The 22,215-nt window shown below is 34.4% G+C and overlaps 1 protein-coding gene across 7 annotated transcripts in view; it reads left to right on the top strand.

The window, feature by feature from the left end:
* Positions 1–22,215, top strand: part of DMD (dystrophin) — a 1,990,807-nt gene that overhangs the window by 85,144 nt on the left and 1,883,448 nt on the right. For all 7 annotated transcript variants that reach the window (XM_044235639.1, XM_044235638.1, XM_044235634.1 and 4 more), the window contains exon 2: positions 1,335–1,396. In XM_044235639.1, coding sequence (XP_044091574.1) covers positions 1,335–1,396 — 62 coding nt within the window. The remainder of the gene's footprint in view (positions 1–1,334; positions 1,397–22,215) is intronic.

The raw sequence follows: 22,215 nt of genomic DNA on the forward strand, positions 1-22,215 counted from the left end.
TGGGTTAAGCCGCTGCCTTCGGCTCAGGTCATGATCTCAGGGTCCTGGGATCAAGTCCTGCATCGGGCTCTCTGCTCAGCAGGGAGCCTGCTTCCCCCTCTCTCTCTCTGCCTGCCTCTCCATCTACTTGTGATTTCTGTCAAATAAATAAATAAAATATTTTAAAAAAAGAGTATCCACTTATAGAATAATAATTTGCTTTACTGATAAACAGATTTTCTTAGTACATGGATACATTTGTCATAGAAAATGATTCTTTACTATGGATCATCCTTTTTCAGGAAAAGCAGTCAAGATTTATTGCTGAAAAAGAATCCAAGACCAAATGAGGTTATTTTGTTGGGACATTTCCATAAGGGTTCTTTTGACCCAATGTAAATAAAATATAAAACCTCTCCATTTAAAGTCTCAGATGCACTCATTTATTGAATATTAATTAATATGATTGCATTTACAGTAATTTAAAGGTACGCTTTGGCCTTTAAAAAAGGTTTTCAATGAATCAAGATTGATTATTTTTCTGCCCATTTAATTCCATACTAATTTCCAACTTGAAAAAAATAGAATTTTTAGAAGCATTAATTCTGTGAAGCTGTTTTCTTAATAATTTTCCACTGTAATCTATTGGTGTAAGAAGTCCTTGGAGATTTTCCCTCTGAGTATTTATATGTAATCTATGAAGGGTGTCATTTGCATTTTGATTTGAAATTCTGACTTTTGGATGAAAAGAGGTACTAAAAATTATGGAGTTGTAAGATATCCCTCCTCTAAAGTGTTTGCATATTTATTAAATATTTGCTGAAGTCTTAGTTTGTGCAGACAATGCTAGGTTCTGGGATACAAAACCATGTTCCTGATCATAAGGAAACCTCTCCTATAATGGGAGGTGGCTATGCAGGGGGGCCCATGTTAGAGTTGGCGGTATTGCAAAAGCGGGGAAAATCATTTCACATGGTCTGTAAGAGGAAAAGCTCAGGAATAACTTTTCAGAAGAAATAACAGATAATAGGCTCTTCTGATTATGCTAGAGTATCTATTCACCATAGGAGGATAAGTAATATTTCCTTTATTCAGAAGAGACTACTTTTCTATAATGCCTTTATACAGTATTTGAATGAGCATAAATTTGACTGGATCAATTATTTTAGACATCTCATTTTTTTTAGTTTGGATGACCAATACCAATATCACTTATGTTTAATTTCATTATTGATGAATTTAACACCACATATAAAATAACATTGATATGTAATAATTGAGTTATTTTTGTTGTAAAATGTGATATTCAGAATTCTTTCTTACCTCTTAAATCTTTCTTAAATTTTACATTATAGATGAAAGAGAAGATGTTCAAAAGAAAACATTCACAAAATGGATAAATGCACAGTTTTCTAAGGTAAGAATATTTTGTTATTTCTAAGATATAAGGTAAGTGACTGATTTTCAAAATGAACTATGTACTGGGTAAATGTAAATGTCCATATTGTTTTACTCTTAGTGTCATTGTTTTAGCTGAGCAAGTTTGGGAACGTTATGCTGACTTTTAATTAAGGAAGAAGCAGCAGAATACACATAAAGAGAAATTATTGAATTAGATAAAATATATCTTTGAATCTTAGTGATAATGTGAACTTCTTTAATTACATCAGTCATCCAAGGATTGTAACTGCAATTTTCCACCAAGTAGCTAGTATATGTTACATAGTAGCAGAAGACATAAGGGAATTTTTACTCTCTGAAAGTGATAATATTTTTGTCCTTCTTAGTCTTTCCTAGTTCAAGAAAAACTGATACAACTGCCTTGGGTCTATTTGGCCCCTATCACTTAGGGCACGTGTCAAATAATTTAAGATAAGAAGTTTATCCTCTTTTTCTGCAGGCATCAACCCATACTATTAACAATATTTATTTATTTTATACATGCAAATTAATTTATATTCTATAGACAGCACAACTCTGGATAATTATATGTGAACACAGAGTAAAATATTCTTACTTTGAAAACTAGCATTAAGAGTACCATGTAAAGAGCTTTATATACATTTTGAGGTTAGAAAGACTTGGATTTACATTTAATTAACTCTGAATTTCAGCAAATCAGTGCTTTGTGAACTATTTTTGTACAGTCATGTATACGTGTACATATATATATTGGGTGTTTACCTGAAGAATCAACACCCAATGATTGAAATATAAAGCTAGTAAAATATGGTCCCTATATTCAAGCTTTAAGAGGAGCAAAAATGGCTGATAATGGTCATTTCATGTGATTGTGAGGATTAACAGGGTGAGGATATGTGAAGATTCCTACCACAATGCCTAAAAGTCTTAATATATGTGGATCACTTTATCCATGGATCTGTCTTGTTTTATAAAAGTTTTGATAATGAATCCAAAACAATCCACTGGGAGAAGCAGTATAAAAAGTGTTCCCATTACCATTATAAAAGGTTTTCAAGTATCATCCATTGTTTGTGGTATTTGATAGCAGAATTTTGCCAGGTAGTCTTTACTATGTTAGCAAGAAGTAAAGTTACTGAATTTTAACTAAGGAAATTTCATTTCTATTTACTTACTGAATTGACAATTAATGAATTGCTATTACAGAACTTTATTTTTTTTGTTATGTTCAATTAGCCATTATGGAACTTTAAACAATAAACTTAAAAAAAGGAATACTATTTTAAAAATCTCAACTTTTTTTGAACTAAGTGGATAGAAATAATAAAAAAAGTTATAACACTACTGAAGGAGAAGAAATGAAAAATAAACTCAGAAATATGCACAATTGGAATTTCTAATTTCAGAGTATGTTTACCAGATTGTTGTATATGTTTTAATTGCTAAATTTACTGGTCTCATTAAAATCTTCTTAATTTTGAAAGTTCAAAACATTCAATAGATACAAGCTTTCAAACAAATATATGGACAAATCAGAATCATAAAGAGATCTTTTGAAATAATAAATGTGATATAATACTCTGAATCTTTGAATTAAATCAATGAGTTGTTTTAATAAGGTATGTAGATGAACCTGACACAAACACTGCAAATTCTCATTCCCACAAATCTAAATAGGTCATTACTCTCTGTACATTGACATTTCAAGTATCATTTACCACAACTCACATTCTAATATACAAACCATAGTTTGATATGCTGTCTTCTTTGAATACATTGTTGGCACTGCCTTAGAGCAATTTTCCCCTATCTTTATGAGTGCCCATATTTTAAAGGCTGCAAAATAATTACATGCATGAGTGCATTGACTGTTTTTTCCTAAGTATCCCCTCCTCCAAACCCAACTTCTACTTCCTTCATTTGTTTTATAAGTGTTCTCCCTCAGCCTATTAAAATTGGATCAGGAGAGTCACCGAAGTTTCATATTTGGACATATAGTAGATGTCAGGAATAGAAATAAATTTATAAAGACAGGAAAAAGTATTTAGAGATAAAATATATATGTGTGTGTGTGTTGATCTTTCATTTAGAAAACCTTAAAATATATTTTCCATGTTATCTGATTTTTTTTTTCTAGTCAGGACTTGAAGTAATGACTAAGTTTTTGTATCTAATTTTGAGGATTAAGAAAAGGCCAATTGATTCAGTTTAAAACCATTGATAATACCAAAAGATAAACATAGCACATATGTCACTTAGCACATATTTATTGTGTTATTACATGGTGTTCAGCACAACTCCAGGCCTGTAGGAGACACAAGATTAGTTGAAGTTGAATCTTCAGATCTCATGTAACCTACGTGTTTGGGGGATACTGGATTATTGCTAAATGGAGTAGCCGAATGGGCAGTGGTGAGAGATAGCAGTACTGCGGGCTAGAATGAATCTGAAAACCTTTATGAAGAAAGTTGTACCTGATAGACTCTAAAAGAAGGATCATCAAAGAGAAAAACACTCTTCGCTGAGATAATTGGAAACCACTGAAAGCAGGAATATGCTTTCTTTGTAACCCCAATGATCAGTACCAGTGTACTAACTAAATATACTAAATGCATTTTGGACAATAGTACAGAAATTAAGTATCTGCTAAGTTTAAGGAAAGAGGAAAAATTCTGAATGAAAAAGAATGTGTTGAAGAGGACTTTAAAAAGAAAAAGCAGTGACAAATTATCATTGGTGTGGTAAATTAGAGTAACACACAAACAATAATAAAAATCAATAAGATGATTTAAAGTGTTTAACAGTGAGACTCACACTCATTCATTTATATAATGTTTGTAAAATAAAAAGAGACTACAAAGTAGTTCCCTATTATTATGTAAAATTATATAAGGAATACTTAAGGAAGAAAATATGATTAAAGAAAGTCTTATCATTTTGTGTCAATTGAAGCCAAATGTACCTTTGTAGTAAATCCAACTGACTTCTCACTTTCCTAGTACCGTTTTAAAATAGACCCTGTCTCTTCTTCAAAATAAGTCTTCTACTAACCTTCAATTCCAAAAATTTTTACTAGAACATGATTTATCACATCTATTCTATAAAGATAAGCAAACATTATTTTCCTCCACATAAACACAAAGCCATTGTTAGGTAAGATTAATTCAAGGTAAATATTCTATTCATGTAATTTGTAGGTCTTTTATAATCCTATAACTGTTTACTGTTTATGACATATATAATTCACATATTAAGAATTACACAGGTTCATTCACACAAGCTTATTTAAGGAAAGTACACTTGAAATTATGACCAAAAATAATCTTTTCATAAAACTTGCTTGATGTTTGTGTTGGAGAAAAAGCAATCTGTAGGGGAAAATATTTACTACTAGATCAATTGAAAGATTTAAACCATTTCCCAGTGAGTTATATGCCAGTTTTGATCCTACATTGGATTTAGTGATTATCTTTATTTCTATCCTCTAAATACACTTTTCTGTATGATCCTTCCAAAAGGAGTAGACAACTTGATATTTTATTTAAATGAAGTAGAAATATGTAATTAGTTTTATCTATGAACTTCACAAGGGCCTATGATATGATAATGCATTTATGTCTTCATTGCTACAACAATACATATTTATAACTAAAAAGCCAGATTTTACCCTCTTGGGATAATGATAGCACAAGGCAGAATTAACTAGTATAACAAACTTTTCCCAAGAATTTATTATTATTTATATCCTAGCCAGCATGATAAGCCTTATGTCATGCAAATTAACACCAAAATTGTGAATCAGTAAACCAGGCTTCTTTACACAGCTCTCTATCATGAAGCCTTTGAGGAAATAATTATATTTGCACTTGAATTCACTTTGGAAAGAAAGGTAAACATAAAATAAAAAATTCTTTGAGTCTTTTTTTCCTTATATGTCCATGTCTACTTTGTAAGAAAACGTAAATACTAAAACATAAACATAAAATATTGCCATTTTTTTTTAACTGTGTAATATATTTGCTGAACTGAAGGAATTCTATATAGAGGAAACTTTTCCTTGATGCCTGCTCACGTCTTTCTGGTTTTGGCTACTTTCTTTGGATGGAAGAAGGAGGATAGAACATTTATTTATGTTTTATTATCCTGCTACACTCTGTATGCCAATCCATGCCGTTAACACGTACGCACAAACAGGCATGGACACACACTCAGTTTAAAATGAATCAAACAGTTTCATTATGCAAAAGGAAGATAATGAGACTTAGAAACAAAACATTGTTTCGGTGAAAGAGGTGACAGTATATGTATATTTCCTCTGTGTCAATTTGAAACTTATATATAACTAACAAATTTATATAGGACTGTTACTCAAAGGGCTTGATTTAACAGAGGTGATAGATTAGAAATATTGTGTCATGGGAGGATCATCATAGATATAAAGTCATCGTTATGCCCCTGGCTTCCTGTTTCTCCCTACTAATTGATTCCAGAAAGAATTAGATTACTCTAGAAGATGAAGGGCAATGCACTGTATCTCTGAGCATGATAAGCAGCTATTGGGAAGAAAATTTTCCTTTGCCCTTCAATGTTCTTCTGGCTGGTCTAAGAATTAAATTGAGACAGATTAACAGGAGAAAAAAAAAACAAAGGTAAATTACATGCACAAGGAAGACCAATGATAAAACTGATATCCAAAGAAATGACCAAGGCCTGCAGCTTATATACATTTTAGACAAAGGAAATGACAAGATAAAGAAAAACCTATGTTTGGTAGTTTCAAATGGTGAGGAATTCTACAGAATTTGGGCTAGAGTAATAAATTAGTAAAAGCAACAAGGTTTGTTTATACAACCTCTTGTTTGTATAGCTTCTTTAGCCCTGAATTCCCTGTCTCTGATGGTAAGAGCATCTCTTTATCTCTTGGTACAGGGAAGATATCTTTTACATGAGAGATTTATTTTCTGCTTTCAGGGAACAAAGGAAGGTCAGCGTATTCTTGCTCTGACATTTTCTTAAGTAGCTTTAATTCAAAATAACTATATGCCACTGTGGTATATCTTGGGGAAGCCTTTCTTGAGCACCAACAAGCCCATACAAGGCTTTGGTAAGAGTTGACTTATTGGGTATAGTTGTTTTGGTGAAGTAAATATCAGTACAGAAAACTATAGACATCCTCATTTCAGAAATTTTGAAGATTAGTAACTTTTATTCCTATATATTCTCATATTAATTACCCTATTGAATTATATTTTTATGGTTATTTGCTCCAGTAACCTCATGAAATAGTACTTAAGATGAGCTAAATATGAGTGTAGGTAGCTTGCTTATGGTAAATGGAAGAGATGAAGCTGGGACCCAAGAAATCAGACTCTAAAACCTGTAACATTTCTATATCCGTTACTATTGTGACAGCTACTCCATCTACCAAGTGCTGCATTTTTCTCAGGATTCATCCCCAAAATGCTAAGTTTTATGAGAAATGGTAAGGGGCTTTGAGGACATTGAAAACTTGAGAATGGAAAGTGATTAATGCTCGCAATACCAACAGATGCCTTATAATCTACCTTAAATGTTTAGTAACATGAAAACTCAACCATTGTTGAGAAAGGTTTTTAATTGAGTTTTTCCACATGATTTCTAATACATTAAATGGTAATACATGCACATGCTGAGTTTTGGTGAGTGACATAATCTAGTTATCAATATAATTATCTAAATTGTGAGTATTTTTATTTGTTATTATTAATTTATATTTTCATTAATCACAAATTATCATGTATAAGAGAGAATTTAAACATTTATTTAAATAATTTTGTGAGAAATATGAACTATTGCCCTACTGGCATCGTGGACTCCTTAACATATATGTTAAGATGACTTCTAGAATGATGTGTCTGTGTTTGTAATTTAGATAATTATGCTAATGGTCTAATCCACAGAGAACCATTCCATTGAATGCTTTCTTGAATCCAATCTTTGCAAAGTACCAAAGTAACAAAGAATATCATTCAGTTAGTGAAAGGAAAATTGGATTGTGATAGGTCTCACTATTTTTAATGAAAGACAATTTATTGTTTACTTTGCAGATCTTTCTTAGAAATATGTACTTGATTAACTCACTACTGTGCTCTAATAACTCTAGGTAGTTTTAAAAAGTACACATTTTGTTCTTTAAGCTACTGTATTCTGAAATACTTTAGGAGAAAATTGGAATTATTGATTGCTCTACCTATATAGTATAGAATGGTCTTAGTGGCAAGCATATTTAGCCAGAAAATTTAAGTATTTACCAATGAGAATGATTCTTCCTAGGGAAAAAATATCTGTAGCTGATAGGCAAATGTATTAGTTACCTGATTTATTCGTTCTTAGGGCTTATCATAACTTTCTAGCAAGACAACGTATATTGAATTTTTTAATTTATTTTCATTTCAGGAAGAATAGTTGGCACTCTGGTACCATCCCACCAGAGATATATGGTTGCTAAAATAACCTTCCAAGATTCAACAAATATCTATTGAGTGCCAGCTATGTGACAAGCAAGCATAGTATTGTACAGTGTAAGAGGCACAGCACAACATAGTTTTTCTTCCCTAAAAGATTATCATTTGAGGGAAGAAACAATTATGTAAGCTAATAAATATGGCCTTGAATATAATACAGGTGCCATGGCAACAGAAGAAAGAATGACTATTTGCTTAGAGAGGATGACAGCTTTTTGAAAAGAGGTGACATTTAATCTGAAGTTGTTCACACAACAACAAATTAGAGGTAGATAAAGGCATCAAGAATTGCATGTAGAAATATGGAACAGTTGAGAAAGCTTGGCCTATCAGGTGGTGAGTGGCCAAAGAGGCCGCTGTGTGAGGGCAGAATGGAGGATGTGAGAGAACACGAAGCCATTCCTGAATAATTGCATTGTTGCTGGGGCCGGTTGGTCCAACAATGAGATATTGGTTTAATCATGTTTATATTCAACCTCTGGTTGAAAAATGTTTACTTCTAAAACAATAGCCAATGATAGAGCAATTAGATGGCCCTACAACCACTAATCCTTCCTGCAAAATTGAATATGAAGCCTACGCTTTACACTTAGAGAATAGACATGTGGATCTAAAATGAAGATTCAAGTGGGTTACATTTTTTGTTAGTTGTTTGATATCATGTACTCATTAGCATACTGCATCAGATCACCTAAACAGATTGCTGGGACTCATAGCTAGAGTTTCTGATTCCACAGGTCCAGCAGGGGAGCCCAGGAACTTGGAGGTTCCCAGTTAGATCTTGATCTTATTATTAAAATTTTCTACAGCTATTATGTCAGGCGGTGAATAAATATTTTGAATATTATGTCTATGCATTAAGTTCTTGTCCTTCATTTAAAAAGTCATTTATATTTAAGGAAACATGTTTTGACAGAAATACACAGAAAGTCTACATTAATTAATTTATGATTTATTGAGCACATATTACAGATCATGTGCTCTAGATTTTTAAACATGGCAGTGGAAAGAAAAATGTCCCTTTAATCATAAGGCCCTGTGATCCAGATGTGTGAAACTGAACAAGGAAACATTTAGCAAACTCTTTGACATTCTCTGTACTTATTTGTCAACTTGTCTTCTCTCTCTGAAACTTAGAATATAGAATTTCAAATAGTGATGGTTGCTAAGATGAATAAGGTGGATGCTATTATGTGCAATGGATTCTGAGAAAACCTCTCTAAAGGGAGATATAAGAAGGCTGAGGGAAGAGATACAAAACTCCAGGCAGAAAGAAAATGTACAGAAGTCCTGCTGAAGGATTTTGTGTTCCAGGGACAGCAGGGTCCCTGGTTTAGAGTGGCTGGGGGTGAGTACTATGAATTACAGGTGAAACAGTACTGTGGCAGGACAAATTAGGTAGAAACTACTGACCACCATAAAGCCTTTGGCTTCCTGGTGGGTTAGGAGACTGAGTGTTTTCAGGTGTGTCTGGAAGCAATGTAACTTATAATGTAGGTTGTAAAAGTAGAGTTTGAGGGGTGAACTACAGGACAGTGTCATAATCCAGGTTGGGTGTGTGTGTGGGGGGGTGGATTCTAGAACCAGGTTGGTTGCCATGGACTTGAAGGAAAATGGCTATAGTTTGGAAAGTACAGATAATAAAATTTACAGAGGAACTGCATATGGAGACTGAGAGAGTGAAGAAAATCAGTTTTTAAAAAAAGTTTAAACAGTTTTAACCTGAACATGAAACAGGATGGGATAGCTATTTATGGGGGGTAAGAAAGACTATTGGGGGTGCCTGGGTGACTCGGTGGGTTAAAGCCTCTGCCTTCGGCTCGGGTCATGATCCCAGGGTCCTGGGATCGAGCCCCGCATGGGGCTCTCTGCTCGTCAGGGAGCCTGCTCCCCCCTCTCTGCGCCTGCGTCTCTGCCTACTTGTCATCTCTGTCTGTCAAATAAATAAATAAATAAAATCTTTAAAAAAAAAAAAAAGAAAGACTATTGAAGGGGAGGATTTGGTAGGAAAGTACAGGTAAATGTCCCATGAGAATTTATGGAAAAGGGTTTCATTTCAGTATATTATCATGGAAAGAGTATGCAGGGGTGCCTGGGTGGCTAAGTCAGTTAAGTAGCAGATTATTGGTTTTGACTCGGGTTATGATCTCTGGGTCCTGAGCCCTGTGTGAGGCTCTGCACTCAGATGGGAGTCTGCTTGTGGTTTTTCTCTCCCTCTCTCTCTGTTCCTCTTCACCGTGCCCCCAACTCCCATGCTCTATCTAAAATAAATAAATAAATCTTTAAAAAATATATTTATTTTCAGTTCCTGAAATTACCTTTAAGGTCAAAATTTAAATGTTATCTTAATTTTTAAGAAAAAAATTTAAGAGACAATACAAAATCACTTCATCACTATGTGTTTGTGCATGCATGTGCACATGCATCTGCTTGTGAGAAAGGAATGTCTGTGTAAATTAAATGCTTTTGCATTGGAGTTGACCTGATCTTTGTGTCTCTCATGATCTAGGTTGGATGGCCAGAAATCATTGGAGATAAGCTTGATTTACCAATAGTTTCCTTCTTCATAGCATTTACTAGGTAGAAGCTATGTCAAGTACATTATAATTATTGTTTACATATATATCACATCTATTAAATGAGATCCTTGAGGGTCTGAACTTCGACTCAATTATCCCTGTATACTCAGCCTAGGGTATAAACCTATTTATAGGTTTATATATCAATGATATTCAACAAATATTTACTGAATGAATGGAATGAATGAAAATAAGGAAGGGGGAAAGGGAGAGAGGAATTGAAATCAAAGTTGGTCATACTGCCACTATCTCAGTCCTTTCTTCTGTGAACACTTTCTCCTTCATGTTCTTACATGTTTTCAAATATCATTTCTATCCAGGGCTTAACACTGGGCTTGATGCTTTGGAAGCACTCAGGAATTGATTTTTTGAGGATACAAATTCCAAATCTGTATTTGTAACACTGAGTTCAAGATCTACACTTAGATTTCTAAGTGCTTCCTGAACCAATCCACCAAGCCATGATGGAGTCCTGATAGGAGGCAAAGATGATATAAATGAAGATCTAGTTAGATAGATTGAAACAACAATGGTTTGTTAATGATTGGAAAAGGGAAACAAAGAAGGCATCTGATGGACTCAAGATACTATCTCAGGATACTAGACAGATAGAGGTAACTTATATTGGGAGATGAATTGAGAAAGAAAGATGAGAGAGGTATGTTTGGTGGCTCTTGATCCCTTCGCTGTTACATATTCAAATATTTGGTTTAATTTGGTTGTGAGGCATTCAGGAAATCAGTATGAAGGCAAATACTGGATTCAGTAGCCTGAATTTTAATTCCCAATTCACCACTTAGTGTGCGTAAACTTAAGTGAATTACTAAATGTTCATAAGCCTCAATTTCCCCATAAAATATTTATTTAAAAGATTAAAAGATGTTCTGCATGCAAAACACATAGAATTATACCTGGCATGTGGTAAGCACTCAATTAGTATTGGCTATTATCATTAATATTCTTTTAAGAACAAGAGGAATTTATCCCTCTGAGAAGCTTAAGGCTGGTGTTCATCTGACAGACTTTTATTTCGCTGAGTGGGGTATGGGAGCTGATGGATTTTGGTTATATAATGTTTTACTTAATGGGGATTGGGAATTTGAATGGATTTAACTTACAAAGTGTAATATATATATACATATATGTATATATATATGGCATAGCTTAATGATTTTGTTATGGCTCGTGACTAGAGAAATAGATGAGGCACATCAGGTAGAGCACTGGGGGCCATGGATAGCAGCAATATTTACAGTGTAAGTCAAAGAAAAAGATACAAAGAAGGGCAGAAAGCATCAAGAAGATGGTGTGACCATCATTGTCAGATATCCTAGGAGTTAGAATTAAGATGAGAACTCAAGACTGTTAACTCCTACCGCCCTCTAGAATCCTTGTCCATAACCCTCTTAACACAGCTACTCCCTAGAGACCTCTCTCTTCTTCTCTTTGATGTTTAACCCCTAGCATTGTAGATCTTGTATCATAATCTTCCTTGCTTTGCTTTCTTGTTTTTAGTAAAGGATAACCTCCTACAGCTTCCTAAGACAGGACTTAGGGAGATAAGTTTTTTGATCTATGTTGTAAAATATATTTAACGCTACTCTTCTTTTTTGATCATTTTTTTTATATCCTCATGATCTTGTTTCAGAAAATGCAGCCACTCATGGGGAGGGAAGAGGGGCTAGAAGTTGAATTAGTTATCAATGACCAGTGATTTAATCAACCATACCAACCCTCAGCTCACAAGGTTGGTTTTCCCCCTCCCCAAATAGCTCCTATCCTTACATTGCCCAAAGACTTTCCAAAAGTCACCTTATTAACATAACCAAAGACATCTTTATCACTTAGGAAATTCCTAGGATAAAGAACAAGTATATATTCCTTATTATAAATCATAATATCTCACTAGCACTTAGATGTTCCTTGCTAAGTATCATTCCACATTAAAAGTAACCACAACTCATTAGAACATTTTATTCCTGATCCTCAGCTGGTCATATGAGTGAGCCTGAGAACTTTGGTTTTGTCATAAAGCAAGGAAGTGCTTCCCCAAATTTGCTAGCATCTTGAGTTTGCTCCACTTTCTTCTCCTGCTCTCTTTATGCTTGTAGATGTATGCTTTTTAAAAAATTTTTCTTTCCCTCTCATTTTATAGACAGGCTTTGGATATTTTTAAAAATATATTTACACATTTATACTAATGTATTTTCCTGATCTTATAGGAGAAATATATACATTTAGTAACAATGAATGTTGTCTGAGTTTTTCTTTAATGGTCTTTTCAGGAATCTGGAGCATTGTTTATTACCACAAAGGGTGGGAATGTTTGATGTCACTATGCCAATTTTCAAGAAAAATTGCTTTGGCCTCTACCTTTTTAAGAATAAAGGCAAAGCAGAATGTTTTATATTACCGATTTTATTATCATAACTGAATGATAGAAGAACTGAGTGCAATTTTGGAGTGTCAGCACTATTCCCTTGATGTTTAGGTATGCCTCATTTTAAACTATGCATGTCTATTTTGCAAGAAGCAGTTCAAATGAAGATTGCCTCTGATAATATTCTAAATGAGCTATATAAGTAGAGTGTTATGGTAGCAGACATTGGAAATTTATTCAGAGCCCATATTTAAGGCATTTTAATCTATTCCCTGAAGAACAAATCTGTCATCTAAGTCATATAAACCACTAGTTTGGATTAAAAACAACAACTTAGAAATCATTAAGTATATTGCCTGATAATCTAAGATCCTAAACAGCTTACATTATGTATTAAATTTAGTGTCTTTTCTCTTGTAGGGATGGAAAAATGTCCCTTTCTTCCCCTCTAGGTTCTTTGGCTGATCTAATAATTAAACTCATATAGAACAGATTAAAAGGAGAAAAACAATTTAATTTCATACATATGGGAGCCTAAAAGATAAGAGACTCAAGGGCAAAGTAGGGTGGTTGAGGCTTATATGCCATCCTGAGCTAAAGAATGGCACAGGGGCCTGGGGCTTCTAATGGGAGGAGGCTAATTCACAGGACAGTAAGAAGAGCAGATGTTTGGTAATTAGAAGTTTGCCTTGCCGTATAGTTAGATCCTTCAGTACTTAGTTATTTCTGGTAATAACTCTCTTTCTGGGCCAGGGCCTCTACCCAAATTCTTTTACGTACAGTTAAAGGAGAGGTATATGTTTATCTTGAGCTCTCTGTCTTGACTGACTTCAGCTCAAAATAGTCCACATGTCAAAGTGGCATATTTTGCTCCCCTTCACTATCTCATTTTAGTTTTAGGTTGGCTAATTAGCAGTCTCAAGCTATAAAACACAGTGCTAGCTTTCTCCCACTCTCCAACATATATAAAATAAGATATAAATTTCTTTTCTTGTTCAGTTTTAGGATTTCTGGTGACAGAGGTCTATGAGATTAATTTTCCATATGTTTTTGAGGAAATAAAATCACAATTAGGTATTATTTTTCTAACTATGTTGCACTGGTAATTTGCATATTACACTTTGATCTTCAAAGTAGAAAAATACAATGAATTAGAGATAGACATGCACAGATGCTAGAATTCACTCTGCTATTTGCAAAGTATTTTACTTCTTGGGTGTGAGGAGAACCAAAAGATGAATCAATAGGCAATATTATTTTTGTTAAAAGATGAATTAGAATTTTGGGGTGCAACAAGAATATTATTTTGATTCTTCCACAGCTTTGTATGGTAAACTTTATTAACATTAAAATATGTTGTTGGTACTTCTTTTTTTAAAAACATAAAGAATAAAGATTAAAAATAGAAATAAAGAAGTGTTGAGGAACCTCAGATTAAGTAAGGTAGGAAAAACAGTGGCTAAAATATCAGGGAAAAAAATTCCCATGAAAAGAATCAAGAGAATTTGGGTTTTCAGCCAAAGTAGAAAATTAAATATGTCATGCCTTTCTCATGTATCTTTTCTTAATCCCGTTGTGTATTCCACCCATTCCCCCTGCTTCCCTTCCCTCTGGTAACTATCAGTCTGTTCTCTGTATTTAAGGGTCTGGCTTTTGTTTGTCTCTTTTTTCCTATGTTCATTTGTTTTGTTTCTTAAATTCCATTTATGAGTGAAACCATATTGTATTTTCCTTCTGGCACATTTTACTTAGTATTATATCCTCTAGATCCATCCATGTTGTTGACAATGGCAAGATTTTATTCTTTTTTATAGCTGAGTACTATTCCATTGAATATATTCACCACATGTTCTTTATCCATTCATTTACCAATAAGACTGCTTCCATAATTTGATATTGTAAATAATGGTACAATAAACATAAGGATGTATATGTCTTTTCACATTAGTGTTTTTGCATTCTTTGAGTGAACACTCTGTAGTGGAATTACTGAATTATATGGCAGTTCTATTTTCAATTTTTTGAAGACCCTCCATACTGTTTTCCACAGTGGGTGCACCAATTTGCATTCGTACCAATAATGCACAAAGGTTCCTTTTTCTCAAATTTCTCACCAATACTCGTTGTTTCTTGTGTTGTCGATTTTAGCCATTCTTACAAATGTGAGATGATATCTCATTGTGGTTTTGATTTGTATTTCTCTGATGAAGAGTTTTGTTAAGCATCTTTTCCTGTGTCTATTAGCCATCTGGGTGTCTTTGGAAAAATGTCTGTTCATTTCTTCTACTCATTTTGTAACTGAATTATTTGTTATGTTTTTTTTCCCTTTTTTAGTGTTGAGTTGTGTAAATTCTTTATGTATTTTAGATACTAACACTTTATCAATATGTCATTTGCAAATATCTTTTCTATTCCTTAAGTCGTCTTTTAGTTTTGTTCATTGTTTTCTTTACTGCGTAGAAACTTTTTATCTTGATGTAGTCCCAATAGTTTACTTATGCTTTTGTTTCCCTTGTCTCAGGAGACATATCTAGAAAGATGCTGCTATGGCTGATGTCAGAGAAATTACTGCCTGTGCTCCCTTCTAGGATTTTTATGGTTCTAGATCTCACATTTAGGGCTTTCATCCATTTTGAGTTTATTTTTGTATATGGCATTAGGAAGTGGTCCAGTTTCATTCTTTTGCATGTAGCTGTCCAGTTTTCCCAACACCATTTGTTGAAGAAATTGTCTTTTTTCACTGCATATTCCTGCCTCCTTTGTCGAAGATAATTGACTATATATCTGTTGGTTTGGGGTGCCTGGGTGGCTCAGTTGGGTAAGTGTCCAACTCTTGATCTCAGCTCAGGTCTTATTCTCAGGGTCATGAATTCAAGCCCTGTGTTGGGCTCCACACTGGGAGTGGAGTCTGCTACTACTACTACTAGTAATACTAATACTAATACTACTACTACTAATAATGTGGGTTTATTTCTAGGCTCTCTATTCTGTTCCACTGATCTGTATGTTTATTTTTGTGCCAGTATCATACTGTCTGATGACTACAGCTTTGTAGTATATCTTAAAATCTGGGATCATGAGACCTACAGTTTTGTTCTTCTCTTTCAAGATTGTTTTGGCTTCATATTTGTTATTAGAAGGCTTTCTTTCATTTTGCTGGAATTCATTTTTAATGACCAGGATTTTCTAATTAGGTCTTACATACACGTGGAATTAATGTTACATAGGAAAGAACTAGTCAAACACAAGAAAGATAATCTCTGATAGAGTCCTATACAATGCAAGGAACTTGCAAAGGAGCCATCTCCATATTCTCTAAAAAAGAAAAAAAATGAGAATTTGGATGTCTAATGGGAAGTAGCTCAGATTATTTATGAGTAGTTTTCAGTATTTTCAAAAGTTTGGAAAAAGCAAATCTTTTTCAGCATTAAGTGCAAGTAGTCAGCCTTAAACTGTTCCTGAAGCTGAGTGTCCCTGTTTTGGAATTATCGCCACAGTCATAATAAGCCCTGGACAATTCACAAGCATTACCAAAATGTCATAGCCTTTGAAGTCAGAAGAAAGAGACACAGGAGTCTTTTAACATTTCATAACTGTATGCTCATTCTTCCTAATAGACAGGACCCAGCACAATCTGAGCACAAAAATCTCTTGCCATATAATTCAGTTCCTATATCCGGTACTCACTGATGGGGTTTTGGAATATAGGTGAGGTTTCGTGGGGTAAGGTATGGAGCCAAAGACCGATAAAGAATTCTTGAGATGTCTTTGATGCAAAATGGTAGCTTTATTAAAGCACGGGGACAGGACCAGTAGGCAGAAAGAGCTGTTGTGCCAGGATTGTGAGGGGGCAGATGATATACTATGGGATTGGGGAAAGTATGGAAAAGGGAGGTTTCAAAAGGAAGACTCATAGGAAACCAGATGCCTTGCCATTGTCAAGTTAAAGTTGTTTTTCCCTATAGCAAGGCATTAACATTAAGATAGTTGGGAGAATCCTGGAGGAACTTACACTCTACTCACTTCAAGTATCTGTCAATGGGCTGCAGATTGTATAATGACAAATGTCCCTGTATAATTGTATCTATATTTCCTTCTAGAACCTAGGTTATTGATAGAAATGCTTTATTCTTATAGATTGCTAAGACATTTGTAAACTGAGGGAGGCTCCTGTCTTGCAGGATTGTGATCTTTGTACGTTACCTATTTGTTTTTCCTTTCCTAAGGTTTAGGGCAGCCAGGAGTGCCTGAGGAATGTCACATATATACCATCTTGGGTTGGGGAGAGGGGGTGCAGAGTGTCAGCTTGTGCTTTGTCCTCAGCTTGTTTTCTGTTCCCTCATCAACCACCACCCCATTTTTATCATGGAGTTATATGCTCATGTAGGGAAGGAAAAATAATGTTCCTATTTCCTTCATGGTTCTTGGCTGACACCACCCCTCAAATAAAAAGACAAATTAACAGGAAAAAAAGACTTAATTTCATTTATATACACTGGAACCCCACAAAGATAACAGATTGAAGGGGAAGAGAATATGTCACCCCAAAATATGCCAATTTGGCAATTGGTTATTTTGAATTCAAATTATTTAAGAAACAGTTGGTACAGGAAGGGCACTCTGACCCTCCTTTGTCTCCCTGGAATCAGGAAATAAATCTCCCACGTGAAAGTTACTCTCCCTGGATAGGAAAATAGAAGGCATCCTTACTACCACAGGTGAATTCAATGCTGAGAGGGCTATATAAACAGATCTTGTTAACTTCTCTAATTTGCTACCCCAAGCCCACAGCCCTTTGTCTTGTTAATTCCTCAGAAATGTGTTCTTTCCTTGTCTAAAAGGCAAAGCTGTCTGCTTTGGCCACTTCTTCCAGTCTCATTTTTTTTTAAGGCGTTCCCATAAATATAATATACTATAAATACAATATATATTTATAAATAAATATATATAACTATAATATATTAAATTTTGGGGGGCTATTAATCTTATATCAATTTAATTATTAGGCCAACAAAAGAACCTAGAAGGGAAAAAGGGAAAAGTTTTCCTCCCCTGCAAAACTCAAAGGCAACTGGACAGCTGAGATTTATATGCTATCCTGAGCTAAGGAATGGGGTAGGAGTCTGCAGATTCAAAAGGGAGGAAGACAGTTCTCAGAAAAGTCCAAAGAGGAAATGTTTGGTAAAAAATCATTGCCCTACCATGTAGATAAGTCTCTGAGGTGAAAAGTTATCTCTGGTAGTAACTTGCTTCCTGATACATTCCCCCTATTTAAATTCTTTTAGGCCATTAAGTGGGGAGGTAGAAAGCTTTTCCTGCATCTTTCATGTCTTAAATGTCTTCAGCTCAAAACAATTCTTATGACAAAAAGGCATATTTTGGAGTGGCATATTCTGCTCCCCATTATCCCCATCCTTTATCTTATCAGTAGGAAATTATTAGAAGAGTACCTGGCACACAGTAGATTCACAATAAATATTGCTTCAAGATCAATGAATGAGGAAGTGAATGGTGGATGTATTGAAATAAAAAGATGAAACCCAGAGAAGTTGGCAACACTGTCCATAGAAATATAGTGCGGACCTCTTATGTAATTTAAAAATTTCTGGGGTTCCTGGGTGTCTCAGTCGTTAAGTGTGTACCTTTGGCTCAGGTCATGATTCCAGGGTCCTGGGATGGAGCCCTGTGCCAGGCTCTCTGCTCAGCAGGGAGCCTGCTTCCCCCTCTCCCTGCCTGCTGCTCTGCCTACTTATGATCTCTCTCTGTCAAACAAATAAATAAAATCTTTAAAAAAAGATTTCACTTATCAATGCTAAATGAAGACTTCTCATTTCCTCATTAAATGTGAATTTTTTAGAAATGGATGCTTTTTTTCTCAATAGATTTCCTTTTTTAGAAAGAGGCAACACAAGGTGTACATTTGTCAAGTTATCACAATGTATGCTTTAAATATCTTATAATTTTGTCAGTTAAACCTCAATAAAGAGGTTTATTGAAATGAAGAGAAAGAAGAATGAAGAGAAAGAAAAGAAAAAAGACAGCTTCATTCTTAAAAATGAAGAGAAAGAAGATAGCTTAACTTCGCTTCTTTTATTTTTATTTTTACTTATTTTTAAAGATTTTATTTATTTTAGATAAAGCATAAGCTTGGGGAGGGGCTGAGGGAGAAGGAGAAGCAGAAGCCCCACTGAGCAGGAAGCCCAACAAGGGACTTAATCTCAGGACCCTGGGATCATGACCTGAACCAAACGCAGATGCTTGATGAACTGAACCACCCAGGTGCCCCTATCTTTGCTTTCTTTTAGATATCAAAATATTTCTTTGAAAATAATTTACAATATAATTAGCCATTTTATTTTTTTCAGATTTTATTTATTTGACAGAGATCACAAGTAGGCAGAGGCAGGCAGAGAGAGGGGGGGGGAAGCAGGCTCCCCACTGAGCACAGAGCCCGATGCAGGGCTCGATCCCAGGACCCTGGGATCATGACCTGAGCCGAAGGCAGAGGCTTTAACAAACTGAGCCACCCAGGTGCCCCAGTTAGCCATTTTAGAATACAATTTTTGTAGTACTCATTTTGAAAGGGTTATATAACATTTTTTCAGGCATTCTCTTGATTTTAGCACTGTGTTGACATAAGTCACCATTTCTAAGAAAAGTCAACAGTGATGTTGTAAAGTAAGTAGTTAGATATCTTAAAGTAATCAAAATCAGAATGTGGTTGGTCCAAATTAGGTAAATTTAAGAAAAACCTTTACAAAAGCTATTTGTTCATAGTAATCAGGTTTATCAGGTAATTTTTCTCCTCTCTATTTGTTGAATAAACATCCATTAAATGAGTTGGCTGAGCAGTCTAAACTATTTTCTTTCTTTTTTTAATATTTTATTTAATTGGGAGAGAGAGAACAGAGCTAGAGAGCGAGAGAAAGAGAGAAAGAGAGAGAAAGAGCATTATCTGGAAGGAAGAGCAGAGAGAGGGAGAAGCAGGCTTAGTGCTGAGCAGGGAGCCTGAGGCAGGCTCCATCCCAGGACCCTGAGATCATGACCTGAGCCAATGGCAGACACTTAAGTCTTTAACTGACTGAGCCACCCAGGTGTCCTATTTTCATATTTTTATTTATAGTCCTTTCAAAACTGTAATTTGATGCCTTGGAAAACTATTAAAATATTACAGTAAATGTTAAACTTGAAGATGTTAAACCCTCACAAGATATTTAAATGTTTATTGGATTAGTTTTCTAAACTAACAAGATTCAGGGTGCCTGAGAGGCTCAGTTGGTTGAGTGACTGTCTTGATTTTGGCTCGGGTCATGATCACAGGATAGTGAGATTGAGCATGACCTTGGGCTCTGCACTCAGTGTGGAGTCTGCTTGACATTCTCTCCCTCTGTCCTTCCCTGTGCTATCTTGCTAATAAATAAATAAATGAATCTTTTAAAAAAAAACCACAAGATTCAAAAATATTTCATCCTTTTACAATTATAAATGATTACCTTCCCCTTTGATTGAACAATTTTTCTCATCATTTTATCTGAAGATTTCTACTGAAAGCTTTAAAAAACTTTTATTTGGTGGCACCACTTCAAGTGTGATTTACACGCTTCGTCATTATTTAATCTTTGAAATGATACTTTATCATTGCTTAAATCAGTGTGGGTACATTGAACAAGATTTGAGAGCCACTCTATAGGACTGAGTCATTAGCCTGTAATTTTACAGTGGGTGAAGTACCATGTTTTTATTACTTTGAAAAAATATAATGACCTTGCAATTGAATCTTATATTTAACATTTTAATTTTGGCTTTACTTCCATTAAATATAACTGTTTGCATTGACCATATAAGAAGCTAGAAAATCACTGTGTCACAGTTTAATCTAATTCAATTTAAATCTAACAAAGATAGCCATAGTTAGTAATTTAATGAATAAAAGGCCACTGTTAAGTTATACTCAAAACTGTGTTAATTTGAGGTAATTAGCCTTAAAATTTAAAACGTGATTCTAGGAATGCTGAAGCTCTTTCAAGAATTTATTATATTGTACCTAATATCTTTCAAGGGTTGAATGATTTAGAAAGTCTAAGCTATTACCAAACATAGCCAACACTATTGTTAAACCAACTGTTCAAGTCTTTATTAATAGATCTTATTTCATTTGGCCTGTCTCAGAGTATAGGGTCACAGTCTTCATCGGTTGCAATGTAAAGGCTAGTCCCCACCAAAGATATTGAATATTACATTTAAAAAATCACATGAAATGAATTCCTTGCCTTCCAGGGGCCAAAACAACCCATCTTGTTTCTAATGAATATAGTGACAGACATGTTAGGACCAGGGAAGGACCAATCCCAATCATCAGTGACATTTCAACAATAGAGGAATTCATATTAGGAAAAATAGACGATGAAGGCTTGCAGCCCCAAAATGTTTGTTCTATTAAAAATGTGCCTGTTATCAAAGTTATACAACTAGGAATTTTAGATAAAGTTCATATGTGCATTATTTAAAACACAGAGATTTTCATAAAATTCAAGTTAAAAACAAAGAAAAAACTTCACTTTAGGCTCGATATTGGGCCTAAAAACTGAAATAACTCAAGGGTCACAGTACAGAAATGTAATACTTAGGATGAGCATTTATTAAGTGTAAGGAGACAGTAATATAATGGATTTGCATGGGTTATCTCATTTATTTTCTAAAGCAACATTTTGAGGTAGACACTATTATTATCCCCATTATAAATATGAGAAAAACAAAGCACAGAATAAATAATTCATACAAGGTTCAATAATTCAACAGGTTGGGATTCTTTTTAAAGCTTTCAGGCCTCCAGAGTTCATCTCTTTCTCTCTCTTTCCCTCTCTCTCTGTCTCCTGAAAAAAAATCCTAAGAAAGGTATCCTTACCATATGTGGCCACACTATAATAATATTTATTCCATTCTGTTTGATTTTTTAAATTAATAGCTAGCATGGCATATAAATGGATTTCACAACCCCTTAATATCTTGACATTTACATTGAAAAGCACCTGTCCAGATTATTTGCCAGAACTACTTACTCACGAGGTCACATCCTAAATGTAGGTTTTTGACTTGAAAACTGTTGCTCTCTTCTCTTGGTTTCATAAACATATCAGTCCAAGAATTTATTCTCTCATTTTTCTCAATATTAGATATAAATCAGAATATTTATGGTTAAAATGGGAATGTTACCAAAGGGGCAATCTTTAGCTACAATGCATGGGTCCTATATTCAGTGAAACAAGTCATTCTCAGTAAAATTCGGTACTTTTTTTTTTCTTTACTGCAATGTAATATAAAATATAACCAGTATTGGAGGAAAAAAATTTAA

This window comes from Neovison vison, chromosome X, assembly GCF_020171115.1.
Source record: "Neovison vison isolate M4711 chromosome X, ASM_NN_V1, whole genome shotgun sequence".
In the NCBI taxonomy this organism is placed as follows: domain Eukaryota; kingdom Metazoa; phylum Chordata; class Mammalia; order Carnivora; family Mustelidae; genus Neogale; species Neogale vison.